At 41.7% G+C, this 14,187-nt stretch overlaps 1 protein-coding gene across 3 annotated transcripts in view; it reads right to left on the bottom strand.

Moving 5' to 3' along the window:
- TTN (titin) overlaps window positions 1–14,187 on the bottom strand; it is a 282,606-nt gene that overhangs the window by 50,971 nt on the left and 217,448 nt on the right. For all 3 annotated transcript variants that reach the window (XM_059166916.1, XM_059166913.1, XM_059166914.1), the window contains 22 exons: window positions 11,220–14,186; window positions 10,579–10,899; window positions 10,194–10,478; window positions 9,797–10,096; window positions 9,200–9,502; window positions 8,671–8,946; window positions 8,268–8,567; window positions 7,865–8,167; window positions 7,395–7,694; window positions 6,409–6,696; window positions 5,762–6,058; window positions 5,374–5,676; window positions 4,969–5,274; window positions 3,824–4,111; window positions 3,441–3,731; window positions 3,063–3,350; window positions 2,307–2,894; window positions 2,111–2,215; window positions 1,491–1,688; window positions 1,102–1,398; window positions 423–1,010; window positions 29–331 (listed from right to left, as the gene is read on the bottom strand). In XM_059166916.1, the coding sequence (XP_059022899.1) occupies window positions 29–331; window positions 423–1,010; window positions 1,102–1,398; window positions 1,491–1,688; window positions 2,111–2,215; window positions 2,307–2,894; window positions 3,063–3,350; window positions 3,441–3,731; window positions 3,824–4,111; window positions 4,969–5,274; window positions 5,374–5,676; window positions 5,762–6,058; window positions 6,409–6,696; window positions 7,395–7,694; window positions 7,865–8,167; window positions 8,268–8,567; window positions 8,671–8,946; window positions 9,200–9,502; window positions 9,797–10,096; window positions 10,194–10,478; window positions 10,579–10,899; window positions 11,220–14,186 (9,495 nt within the window). The remainder of the gene's footprint in view (window positions 1–28; window positions 332–422; window positions 1,011–1,101; window positions 1,399–1,490; window positions 1,689–2,110; window positions 2,216–2,306; window positions 2,895–3,062; window positions 3,351–3,440; window positions 3,732–3,823; window positions 4,112–4,968; window positions 5,275–5,373; window positions 5,677–5,761; window positions 6,059–6,408; window positions 6,697–7,394; window positions 7,695–7,864; window positions 8,168–8,267; window positions 8,568–8,670; window positions 8,947–9,199; window positions 9,503–9,796; window positions 10,097–10,193; window positions 10,479–10,578; window positions 10,900–11,219; window position 14,187) is intronic.

The following is a 14,187-nucleotide window of genomic DNA, read 5'->3' as shown; positions in this document are numbered from 1 at the left end:
ATGAGTGGTGTTAAAAAAAAATACTAACATGCTACGTCTTTCATCAGAACAGGTTTTGAAGCATCACTGGGTGGACCAATTCCTGCTTTGTTTTCTGCGCTGACACGGAATTCGTAGGTGTTTCCTTCTTGCAGTCCTGTTACTTTGCATCTCAGATCTGAAACTGGCGTCTTTGTTGCTCTCACCCATCGCAAGCTTTTCTTCTCTCTCCTTTCAACATGATATCCTGTGATTTCGCTACCACCGTCATCCACTGGTCTTTTCCAACTGACGGTGGCAGTGTTTTTAGTGACATTTGATATTTCGGGTTTTCCAGGAGGGCCAGGAGGACCTGAAAAGAAAGCAAATGTATGAGAAATCCATGCCTTCATAAACCAGGCTTCAAATGTTAACATGTCAGTTCCCTTATATGCTCTACGTACCAAATCTGTCCACCATTTTGACAGGTTCAGACTGTACAGGTTCTCCTTTCCCATATTGGTTTACAGCTGAGACCCGGAAGAGGTATTCATTTCCTTGGATAAGTTTGGTGGCCACATGCCTACAAGACTGAATATCTTCAGCAACCACTGTCCACAAAAGTCGACTGGTTTCTCTCTTTTCAAGAACATAGGACTTTATTGGTGAGCCACCATCCTCCAATGGAGGTGTCCATGTGAGTGTTGCTTTTTCAGCAGAAACATTACTGATTTCAATGGGACCTGGGGGACCAGGTACGTCGAGGACTGTTACCTTCACGTGTTCCTCCTTTGTGCCAAAAGGATTGGTAGCAGTAATGGTATATTCACCAGCATCTTTTCTAGTGGCATACTTGACAGTAAGCATGGAAGATGTTGGGGTTGAGGATATCTGAACAATATCTGATGGTCTCATGTCTTTTCCTGCCCTAGACCAACTCGACTTTGGAAGGGGCTTGCCAAGAATGCTAATGGCACTCAAAACAATGGTATCTCCTGCCTTAATTGTCAGCCCATCTTTTATTGTGGGATCAAGGACAATGGTTGGTGCCTCTGCAAAGAAAAAAAAACACATTTTAATCAGCAAAGAAAGGAGGCTTAATTTGCGATTTTTTATGTGCATAAAAAGTAAAATTAGACCCACCATATTCATCCTTGCAAATAATGGTTCCTGTACTTTCTGATGGAGCACTGATAGCACCTGCTGTGTTCTTCGCTCTAACTCTGAATTCGTATTTTCCACCTTCAATGAGGTCAGTTACAGTAAAGGCACAATCTGGGACATTAACATGGTTGGCTTTCGTCCAAGATTTAGAGGGTAGATCACGCTTCTCCACTATATATCCAGTCAACTTATGACCACCATCATATTTGGGTTCAGTCCAAATGAGGGTCACTGAATTCCTTGTTACATTAATAACCTCAGGTTTGCCAGGAGGATCTAAAGCAAAGCAAAAAAAAAAGCCAGTCGAATACCAATTTTTTTTTTCATGCAGAAAACACACCTGGGCTTTCCTTTGTATAATGACTTACCAATTGGATCAAGTGCCACAACAGGCTCTGACGGCAGGCTTGGCTTGCCGACTCCTGCTAAATTGATTGCCATGACTCGGAATTCGTACTCAAGACCTTCGGTTAATCCTGTCACTTTGAAGTCTTTCATCCTAATAGGAGTCTTGTTAGCTCTCTTCCACAAAAGGCTGTTTCTCTCCTTGAACTCAATATGATACCCTACAAAAAAAAGAAAAGACCCAGTGAATTTGTCAATTCAGGTAGAAAATACTGATTTTTAAGTACACGTTTTTGGCCAAATGGTTTATATGTGGACATAATATGGAATAAATAGTCATTCTTGCTGGGCTATACTCTTATTTCTAGGCACTTTTTTCCCCCTCTTGGTTTCTGTGTATTTATTGCACCTTCTGTTGAAAAATTCCAACTTAAAAAAATCACTATGAAAGCCTTTAACTATTAGGAGATTTCTCATTGAAATCAAGTGTTAACTAATGCTTAATGTACTGAAAGGAAAAAACAATTACTGTATTTGCAGATCGTGCTATAACAAAGGACCATCCATTCAGCTTGTTTTTCAGGGAGGACAATTTGGAAGAAACATTAATGTAAAAGCTACAGGAGAAGAGCAAATGAAATACCTGTAATGGGAGAGCCACCAGTTTTCCTGGGGTCAGTCCAAGTTAGAGATACCGAATCGTGTCTGACATCCACGATATTGGGTGGTGGGGGAGCATCAGGCACATCTAGGAAAAAGTAGATGATGCAAGATTTATAATAGGGAACTTTTCTCAAAAACATGTTTTGCTCTGTGTTTTCTGACTCTGAGACACTTACCAAATGGATGTTTAGCAACAATTGGCTCTGATTTCAGGCCTTCACCTACACCATATTTATTTTCGGCACTGACCCTGAAGGTGTATTCCATGCCCTCATGAAGTCTGGTTACTCTGAAGGTGGTTTTCTGGACAGCTGAGGCACATGTCACCCACTTGTTGTTTACAGAATCTCTCTTCTCTAGGATATAGTTGGTGATTTCAGAACCTCCGTCATCCTTTGGAGGACCCCACTTTAAGGTCATGGCTTCTGCTGTGACTTCATCAAATTTGATTGGTCCTGTGGGGATGCCAGGCTTGCCAACAACTTTTATAGAGAGAGTTCCTTCCTTGGTGCCGGCAACGTTCTTCAGTGTGATTGTGTATTTTCCAGCATCAGATTTTTGGCAATCATATACCACAAGAGTTGTGTTAACTGCAGTTGACTCAACACTGACCCTTGTGTCAGTTGGTAGAGGATCTTCCCCTTTCTTCCAGGATACCGATGGAGCTGGCTTGCCTTTTATGGGGATCTTAAGACGGAAGTTGCTGTTTTCTTTAGCCAAGTAGCACAAATCAGGTATGTCCTTTAAGTCAAGGTCAGGAGCCACTGTAAAATAGCAGAGATAAATTATTGTCATTTTTCAGACCCCGCAATTGATTTTTTTCAGATCATTATAAATTTTAAAGGATTTTCAGAAAAGCCAGTAAGTAGGGCTCAAGAGTGCACTTTTGAGGACAATAAAGGGAAAATGAAGATGCATGACTAAAGGCTTACCAACATCATCCTTTGCCACAGCAGTGATTTCACTTGGGGTTCCTTCTCCGTTTTCATTCTCAGCACTCACTCTGAAGGTATATTCCTTGCCTTCAATCAGATCTTTTGCAGAGTACTGTAAATTCATTGATTTCATAACACGTTGCCACTTATTGTCTTCAGTCAGGAAATCTACTACATATCCGGTAATTCGGCTGCCACCATCACTGCGAGGCTTTTTCCAGCCTATGCTACAAGACGACTTAGTTACAGATAGCACTTTCAGGTCCACAACTGGTCCAGGGGTTTCTAAAGCAAAGAAGAAATGATAAGACTTAGCTCAAGATAAGCAAGGTCAGAGGTCACTCAAAGTGGTGGGATAGTAGGTCATTTGCTTACGGGAAGCTTTGACAGCATCACGTGTTTCCCCAGGATCCCCGATGCCATACTCATTTTCAGCAAACACTCTGAAGAAGTAGGATTTTCCCTCCTCCAAGTTAGATACTCTGAAGCTTGTTTTTGGGCACTCAGTTGTCACTGTAGACCAGGACTTCCTCTCTGCATCACGTTTTTCCACCACATAGTTGATGATGGGACTTCCGCCATCAATAATAGGAGGATCCCAGGTAATATAAGCAGAATCTTTGGATATTTCCTTAACAGTGACATTGACAGGTGGCCCGGGAGTATCTGGACAAATCGTGGGTAAATAAGAAATGAATATGTAAAAAATACATAGACTACATTTTTAACATATGATTGTTTTTTTCAAATCGACTTACCCAGCACTTTCACTACAATGGTATATTCCTTTTTACCACAGCTGTTCTCCAGAGTCAAGATATATTTTCCTGCATCATATTTGTTCACATTTTCACAGCGCAAGAAGGTATCAAAGTCTGTTGATTTTATGTCAAGTCCAATCCTTTCTCTTAGATTGACATTTGGTTTAGACCAAGTTATCTTTGGAGGTGGACGTCCTTTTACTGGTACATACAGTCTCATTGTAACTCCAGCACGTAATATGAGTGTTTTCCTCAAATCGGCATCGAGTTCTCCCTCAGGTGGGACTGTTTGAAGTAATAATTTAATGGTCAAATGTGTTTCTGAGGAATAGCCTTATCACTCCTAAAGTATGTTTCTTTTCCAGAACTGACTTCTAGGTCTTTAAAAAATTCTTAGTATGATCCTCAAAACTTCTGTATTTCAGTACTCTGTAGTGATTTTTGATCTTTCTATATTCTGATATCCTGTAGGCTAAACCAAGTTTTCCCTGAAGGATCTCTACCTCTTCTCCTTTTTTCATGAACTTCCATACTCTCAAACTCACTCTTTATTAAATATAGACAACTGATTCTTGGCTCATGTGCATTCTTGTTTTTCTTTTCTATATTCAGTGAAGGTTCTCTGGTGACACTCTGGCTCTCTTTCCTTATTTCATCATGGGAAGAAAAATACATAGAGGGTGAAGTATTTCACCAAGTAATTAAAAATAAAGGGAGAAATGGTTATGGGAGATAAGAAAATAGAAGAAATGGTGAAATGGAAATTAGGATGGAGAGTCTACAATTACATACTTATGAAAAGGGGTAGATTAGAAGATGAAAAAAACATTAAAATGACAAATAGCTCTTTACTTAGTTTTAAAAAAATGCTATGTTTTCAGGATAAAATCCTATATTCCATATTCTTTTGAAGATATGAATTCTCATGTGAGTATGAAAAGCTTTTCAGCCACAGATCAGCTGGCATTCCATTTGATCTGTGTAGGATACCACGCAGTACCAACCCAGGTCTCCATTACAAGGTACTCCTAGAGCTACCAACTCTAATGCTCATAAATAAACAAATCTACCCGAGGGAGTTCTGTACTGACTTTCATAATATGACTGATGAGGAAAACTCTATTTCTGCTGGTAATACTCACTTAAGATGTCCTTGGGACAGTGTTTGTCTGGCACATCACTGGGGTCGCTGTATCCAATCTTATTAACAGCATATACACGGAACTGATACTCTGTGTCTTCCATTAGGCCGGTAACCTCAAAGCGGGTTTTCTGCAGCTTCTCTGGTAAATTGCACCTCACCCAGTTATCAGAGTCAGCTCGTTTTACTTCAACAAGGTAGCCAATGATAGGGCTACCACCGTCATAGGCTGGCTTGCCCCAAGATAGACTCACGGAGCTACGGGTCGTATCGTATACTTTAGGAAATGCTGGTGGGCCAGGAGGATCTGAGGATAAATAACAGAAAAATTTCATTAAAAATCTCATTCCTGGTTGTTTAGGGTTGATTACAACATAAGATAGGGGACTCTTTCATGAAAACTTACACAGGGGGTCCCGGGCATAAACAGCTTTGGATGCATCACTGGGTTTCCCCGGTCCAGCCTTATTTATAGCGATAACTCGGAATTCATATTCTGTGCCCTCTTGGAGACCTGTTGCTTTTATGGTTCTTTCTATAACAGGTTTTCTGTTGACTTTAGTCCAGTTAACTGCCTGGGTTTCTCGCTTTTCAACCAAATAGCCAGTGATGGGTGAGCCGCCATCATCTGCTGGTGGTTTCCAGCTCACCGTCATGTGATCTTTGGTTATGTTGCTAATAACAGGAGGATCACAGCGCCCAGGTGGGTCTGCAGAGATGGATTGAAAAGTTACTGTGTCAGTCTAAGAGGTCTTTAAAAAGTCAAACGAAAAACCGAAGGAAAATGTTCCTACCATATGGGTTTTTAGCAATTGCCGGTTCAGTGAAGATTGGATCGCCTACTCCGTATTTATTCTCAGCACAAATTCGGAACTGATATTCATGGCCCTCTATAAGTTTCTCCACACTGCAGCTGGTGATGGGCACCGTAGCCGAGACTTGTGCCCAGTTGGGCCTGCTTGTTTCACGTTTGTCAACAATATAGTTGGTGATTTCTGAGCCTCCATCTTCAAGAGGAGGTTCCCAAGAAAGCATTGCACGATCTGCATACATTTTGTTGATTTTAACAGATGCTGGAGGCCCTGGTTTATCTGGAAGAGTACGAAAGACAAGTGAAGTCTTTCACTAACACATGTGAAATGGGGAATGAGTAGACTGGAGTTCTGGAGACCTGACTGCAGTCTTCTATTGTCATTAACTTCCTGTATGACCTTAGAAAGTATGTAATTTTTCACAACCTTAATATCCTCATACGTAAGATATATAACATTTCTAATGCTCTTTTCAGCTCTAAAATGCCACTGCCCTGTGATAAGAATAATTCTCTGATTACAAACGATATATCAGGATATATATCTTTTCTCACATATGATTTTGTAAATTCCGTTACATCACATTAACCAAAGTAACATATGAGAGTTTAAGTAAGTGCATTAGTTACCTAACACTTGAAGCTTAATTGTGGCTGATTTGGAACCACTTGAATTTTCAGCAGTAATGGTATAGTCGCCCGAGTCCTTCCGGTTCACGCTGAACAGCTCCAGGGTGCACAGATTCCGCTTCATGGCCATCTTTATGCCTTCCCTTGGCTTCAGCACCGTGCCCTCTTTCTTCCAAGAGACGGTTGGCATTGGTTTACCAAAGACAGTAGCATCCAGGCAAACATTGGTTCCAGCCTTCACGGTAAGCAGACCTTTCATCGCCACACTTAGCTCTATCCTGGGAGGAACTGGAAAGTAATAAGATCAGGATTTAATGTAAGCAAAGCTATATCATATCATTCTTGTTAATAAAAGTAGGAAATTCATATTTCAAGAGGGGATTTTTATTTATTATAAAAGAATATAGGTTTAGGGGCTCCTGGGTGGCTTAGTTGGTTAAGCATCTAACTCTCGATTTCAGCTCAGATCTTGGGGTTGTGAGATCAAGCCCTGCATCAGGCTCTGTGCTCAGTGAGGAATCTGCTTGAGATTTTCTCTCTCTCTCTCTGCCCCCTGTTGCACTTTTTTTCTCTCTCTCTAAATAAATCTTTAAAAAAGAATATAGGTTTAATAAGAAGTTTGATAATGCTGAAAGCATATTAAAAAAAGTAAATATCTTCCAATATTCCAACATCCTTCAATTTTCATTATGACAATTTGGTGCATTTCCTTGTCCTCTCTCTGCCTGTGTATGGTTGAAATTACAAGGTCCTCCCAGTTTTGTACTTTTTTTGTTGTTGTTGTTGTTGTTTTTTAATTTGATTTTTGTTTTTTTAGTTTACTGTGTTATTAAGATTTTCTATAATCATAATTTTTAGTTGTCTGTATACAAAGTACCTATCATGTTCCCTGTTTTTCTTCCCTCCCATGATGTGTATTTTATTTTTATTTAAGAGAAAGAAAAATACATTTCTGTTGAGTATTATAGACAAAGGTGGAATTTTACCATTTTCCGCCTGGATGGTCACTGGATCAGAAGGTTCGGAGGGTTGGCTGATGTTTACTGCAGTCTTGGCAATTGCTCTAAATTGATACTGAGCATTCTCTTCTAAGCCAGTGACTGTGTACTCTTCCTGGGGAATCTGGTGAGGTGAGGTATTGCACCGTACCCACTTATCACCAGGAAGTTTGCAAGCTTCTACAAAGTAGCCAATAATTTTGCTGCCTCCATCATGTTTTGGACGAGCCCAGATGAGGGATACAGTACTCTTGGTAACATCAATAACTTCAGGCTTTCCAGGAGGATCTGAAACCATAAGAGGTACTCTTAGCGTTTATCTTAACAGCAGAAGTTACAAACTTCCATATTTCAAAGAATCACCCAGAAATATTGAGAATATCTCTAAATAGAAGTAATAATCCTCAGAGACTTTGAGATTTAAGTATACTCCCATAATACTAACAAAAATTACTCACCAACTGGCATTCTTGCGGTTACGTATTCTGTTGGTTTGCTGGGTGGGCTGGATCCAGCTTTGTTTAGCGCATAGATTCTGAATGAATACTCAAGACCTTCTATGAGGCCAGCACAAGGATATTCAGTTGACCGGACAGGAGTATCGTTAGCTTTCACCCAGAGCAAGCTGTTTCTTTCTTTGCGTTCAATCAGATAACCAGTGATGGGACTCCCTCCATCACTGTCTGGTCTGTCCCATGCCACAAATATGCAGTCTTTGTTGACTTTAGTGACCCGTGCATTCTTCGGTTCACTAGGAACACCTGGAGAAGAGGAGAAGGGAGATGTTAGGTTTTTTCCCTTAAGTTAACAGACCGGAAAGAAAACAACTTTTTTTTTTTTCCCTCCCTGAAAGAAACCTACCAAATGGGTACTTAGCCAGCATCTTTGGAGATGTGAGAGGCTCTGAAATGCCAAATCGATTTTCGGCACGGACCCGGAAGATATACTCCTGTCCTGGGATCAGTTTTCCAACTCTGCAGGAGGTTTTTGTCACTGAGGCAAGAGCCGTCACCCAGTCGCCTCGGCTCACGTCACATTTCTCCACTATGTAATTGGTGATGTTACTACCTCCATCCTCCAGAGGGATGTGCCACGACAGGGAGCAAGCATCAGCGTCTATCTCAGAAATGTCAAATGGGGGCTGAGGGGGCCCAGGAGCATCTTCAGAAACCAAGAGAAAGAAATATAAGAACAGGGATTTGAAAGGAAGAAAATGTTTCTGATTGTCATATCTAGGTAACCATTTGTCTAAAGCTTAACCTACCCATGACAGTAACTTTGATTTTCTGAGTGTCTGTCCCAGAGCTGTTCTCTGCAGTGAGGCTGTAGTACCCGCTGTCTTTCCTGGTAACATCCTTTATGATCAGGATGGAAGAGGTGTCTGCTTTATGCACCGCCAGGTGACTGGAAGTGACGACGTCATCTTCTCCTTTTTTCCATTTACAGACTGGATTAGGCTTTCCATACACATGGGCTTCAACTCGGAGTTTCTTCCCAGCTTTAATAGTAATTTGCTCCGGCATAAGGATCTTTGGAGGCACTAAAAGTAAAACGAAAATTCGTTAAGTTTGCAGGGAGGCTAGAGTTCCTCTGATGGGAGCTTTACTAGTGTTTCTCAGACTGTGGGTGGCAACCCATTAATGGCTTCGAGCTCATGACTGCATTACAGCTACTAGTATTTTTGAAGAAGAATAAGATTGAGCCAAAGAGAAAATATGAGAGTCCAGTCTATTATGAGAAGAAAATTCTCATGGACTTTTATCACATGATAAAAGGAGATGGTGACCACTTACACAGCTGTTCTTTGGCTTCATATACTCCTTCTGCTTCCCTTGGCAAACTAACTCCAACGGCATTTCTGGCTGCTACTCTGAATTTATACTTCTTTCCTTCCTTTAGGCCAGTGACGACAAGGCTGAGATCTTTTACCACCGAGTACTCAGTCCAGCGGTCTGCAGGCTGCTCCTCCTCTCTGTAACTGATGATGTAGCCGTCGATTTTGGCACCTCCGTCACGCAGGGGAGGTAACCAGGCTAACACAGCGCTGTTTTTGGTCATTTCAGTAACTTCTAGTTTCCTTGGGGGATCTGGCTCACCTAGAAGAAAAATGGGATTCAGAAAAACTGTCCAGGTACACTAATCCCATCCCTTTTTACTCTACATAAATGTTTGAGTATGCTGCTTGCTTGGAAGCATCTGGAAACTGGAGCTCAGTGTGTTGAACGTGGGAAGTACAAGTTGGGGCAGATTAAAACACTCTTCAATGAGTGAGTGAGAGATTTATTTGTCCTGTTTGGGTTTCTACAAATTAAAGCCCTTTGGTGTGGTAGATGAACATGTTTCAGTATCTTGAGACTGGAGTGAAAAGGAGGAAAAAGGACGGTCCTTACTCAGAGGATCTGATGCAAGCACTGGTTTGGGGACATCTGCTGGCACGCCAGGGCCATATTCATTGACGGCAGTGACTCTGAAGAAGTACTCATTCCCAGGGACAAGGTTGGTGACTTGGAAGCTCGTTTTCTTGACTTCTGGGGTAACTGTTGACCACGTCTTTCTTTCTGCCTCACGCTTCTCCACAATGTAATGTGTCACTTGGCTCCCACCATCATTCTCAGGAGGGGCCCAGGAAATGTGGCATGATGTTTTAGTGACATCTGAAACTTTTAAATCAGTCACAGGTCCGGGAGTATCTGCAAAGAGCCACAAAATCAGATATACAGGTCTCTTCAGCCTTCTTCTTAACTAATGTGTTTTCGAAGGGGAAGAAGGAGCTTGTTAGTAACCCACCTAATACTCTGACATTCACAAACACGGCCTTTTCTCCTGCTGGGTTCACAAGTGTTAAGGAATATTTTCCTGAGTCATCACGGGTGGAATTGGGGATGACAAGGAAGGCCATCGTGTCCACCAGATCAACTTGTCCTTTTCTGATCACATTGTCAATACCCACTCTTCGCCAAGTGACTTTAGGAGCAGGTCGTCCTCTCACTATGGCAAATAGTCGGATAGGGCATCCTGCTCTCACTATGACCAGTTTTCTCATGCTGGCATCCAGATCAATCTCCGGAGGTTCTGCAAATGATATGAAAACCATTAGTTGACTTTTTGGAATGTGGGGAAATCATGCAAGAAGTGTAGAGTGAATGAATCCTAGGACAAAATAGGGTCTCACCGAGGATTTCTTTAGGTTTAATAGCCTCCTTTAGTTCAGCAGGGCGCCCAATGCCAGCTTGGTTTTGGGCACACACCCTGAACTCATATTCCTGGTTTTCATCCAAGCTGGTAACAGTGAACTCCATGCGAACAAGTTGTGCAGCAGCATTGCACCTTTTCCAACCTTCATCAGGAGATGCATCTTCTCGTTTTGGTCTCATTTCCACAACATATCCGATTATTGGTGCGCCACCATCATACACTGGTTTTCCCCATCCAAGAGTTATGGAACTTTTGGTTGTGTCGACCACTTTGAGATTGGTTGGTGGACCAGGTGGTTCTGAAAATAGTAAATATATAAGAATGAACATACCCTTCATTAACTCTAACTGGTGATATTCCAATGTGTAATTTATATTATAAAGTCGTCCATTTTCAGTTAATCAAAGATAGGACATTCAACTTCTCAATCACTGAGTCCTTATTACCCTTTATAAATTTAGAATCTACTATTGTTTGTACATTTTAGGTGATTTGGTGAAAGATCTACTTGGAAGAATATTGGCTAAAGTTTTGAAGTCATGGATTTAACTTATTTGTCTAATACTTCTGTGTTTGGGATTAAGATTTGCTGCGATATTAGAAAAAAGAACATCATACCTATGGGGTCTTTTGCCACCACTGGCCTTGAGGGCAAGCTTGGTTCTCCAATTCCAATTTCATTTTCTGCCTTGACACGGAACTGATATTCATGTCCTGGGAGGAGGTTCTGTACTTTGAGACGTCTCTCGGGGATTGCACTCTTGTTAACAGGGACCCATCGTACTGAATGTTTTTCCTTTTTCTCCAAAAAGTACCCTGTGATGGATTTTCCACCATCATATTCAGGTGGATTCCAAACCACAGTCATCTCTTCTTTGCTTACTTTGGTGACTTCTGGAGGATCTGGGCGACCAGGTCTATCATATTTGGTTTTTGCAATGACTGGTTTACTTTCTGTTGGAGGCCCTGTGCCTATTTTATTTTCTGCACGGACTCTGAAAATATATTCATTTCCTTCTATGAGACGTGTTACTGTAGCACTGGGTGTTAAGACATTAGCAGAATAGGTAGACCAAACCATTCGCTTACTCTCACATTTTTCTAGAATATAATTTTGGATTTCACAGCCACCATCGTCCTCTGGTGGATCCCAGCGAATAGTACACCGATCACTGGACACATCAGTAATTTTCAGATTTCTTACAGGACCAGGCTTATCTAAAACATTGACAGTGGCATAGGCCACAAAACTGCCAGCCGTGTTAGTTGCTGTAATTACATATTTACCACCATCACTTCGCTTTGCTTTAGAAAGAGAAAATTTGGATGAATCAGCACTAGTATCAATCTTGACCCTTGGTGATCTTGTTAAGTCTGTAGCATCTTTGTCCTTGGTCCATAAAACTTCTGGGAATGGTTTGCCTCTAACACCTGCCTCAAGTCTAATGGTGTCCCCTGCTTTGACAGTTAGCACACCACTTAATTTCAGATCAAGTACTGGTTTCTGTAAGTCTTCCTTCACAACAACTTCCTCTGTCTTCACCCAGTCACTTTCCCCACCTTCATTCTTTGTTTGCACTCTGAACTCATAAATCTGGTTTTCAACACATCTGTCAACCATGTAATGGGTTTCTTTAATGCTTCCTTTATGCACTCTTTCCCATTCATCGGAGCCCTTCAGCCTCCTCTCAACGTGATAGGACAGATTTGGGCTACCACCATCATAATCTGGCCGCCGCCACTTGAGATAGACAAATGTCTTTCCTTTATCTGCAATGTGAAGGTTTTCAGGCTCGCCTGGCCTATCAATAGGGTTAATAGCCAGAATTGGAGTTTTTGTTTCAATGGTTGGACCAACTCCTACCTTATTCTCTGCACAGACTCGGAAATAGTATTCGTTGTTGGCTAAGAGGTTGGCCTTAATTAATCGCTTAGTGGCATCTGAAGCAACAATTGACCAGCCTTTCTGGTTTGGTTTGCGGTATTCTACTATGAAATTTGTTATTTCTGAGCCACCGTTATCTAGTGGGTTCTCCCAAGAAATTGTACAGTTTTCTTTGGTTACATTGCTAACCCTTAAATTCTGGCAAGGCCCAGGTCTGTCAAGAACATTAACAATGGCAGAACCTTGGGCATGCCCACTGGTATTCTTGGCTGAGATAATATACTTGCCATGATCAGCTCTAACAGCATCTTTAATCTGTAACTCAACACGAGGTAGATCATGAATTATGTCAACCCGCTTTTCTCGAACCAATACTTTGCCTTCCTTGGACCAAGTTATTTCTGGATCAGGTCTGCCTCTGACTCGAGCAAGAATGCGGATAGTTTGGCCCACTCTAACGGTAATAACATCACGACAAGTAACATCAAGTTCTACTTCTGGAGGATGAAGGATGTCTTTTGCAATCACAGATTCTGCTAGTTCTCTTGGCTCTCCCTCTCCCACAATATTAGCTGCCTTTATACGGAATCTGTACTCATTTCCTTCAACTAGTCCAGGTACCCTAAAGGCACACTGCCTAATAAGTTCATCTTTATTAATCCTATTCCACTGTGTTGTACCAGGTTTCTGACATTCCACTACGTAGCCTAGAATGGGGCTGCCACCATCACTGAGAGGCTTTGTCCACACCAAGTCAGCTGTTTCTTTGGTCTTGTCTTTCAGTTTAGGATTAATTGGTGGTCCAGGTGGTTTGATGGGCCGGCAAGCTTTTATTGGATCGGAACTTGGTGATGGATTGCTTAGTCCTGCAAGATTTTCAGCAAAAACCCTAAACTCGTATGTATTTCCCTCATACAGTCCAGTCACTCTAAACTTCAGGTCACGTATGGGTGTTTTGTTGACTCTCACCCATTTGCCAGTTATTTCTCGACGTTCCACATAGTAACCAATTATTGGACTGCCACCATCAGATTTTGGCAACGTCCAAGACACTGTTGCAGCATTTTCGGTAATGTCAGTAACCACTGGTTTACCAGGAGGAGATGGAGGACTAAACTTATGTTTAGCAACAGTAGGAACGGAGTCAAGGGGAGGACCAACACCCATCTTATTCTCTGCTCTAACTCGGAAAATATATTCACAGCCTTTTTGCAGATGTGGGATTTTCAGCTTTGTCTTACTGCTTCCTGATGAGACAACACCCCATGTGCCTTTCCTTGTATCTTGTTTCTCAACAATATAATTTATCACAGGGCTTCCTCCATCATCCTTTGGTGGCTGCCATGAGATAGTCATATATTCTGGGGTAACATCCAGAATATTAATAGGACCTGTTGGTGGACCAGGAACATCAAGAACAGTAAGATGTACAGCTACTGTTTTGGTGCCAGCTGCATTGGAAACTGTGATTTGATATTCCCCAGTGTCTCTCCTTAAGCAGTTCTTAATAGTAAGTACTGATGAGAAGCTGTCAGTTTCAACTGTGTAGTGTTCATCTGTTTTGATCTCACTCCCATCTGTTGTCCACTTGACAGTGGGAATGGGTACACCTCTTATGATGGCAGGGAACCTGACTGTAGTTCCAGCTTTTACCACAAGGCCTTCAATTAATTTCACATCTAGTTCCACGGATGGAGGCAC

The sequence above is a fragment of the Mustela lutreola genome, chromosome 3 (assembly GCF_030435805.1).
Source record: "Mustela lutreola isolate mMusLut2 chromosome 3, mMusLut2.pri, whole genome shotgun sequence".
Lineage (NCBI taxonomy): Eukaryota > Metazoa > Chordata > Mammalia > Carnivora > Mustelidae > Mustela > Mustela lutreola.
Note: the sequence above shows the minus strand (reverse complement) of the source record. Positions and strands in the feature narration are given on the sequence as shown.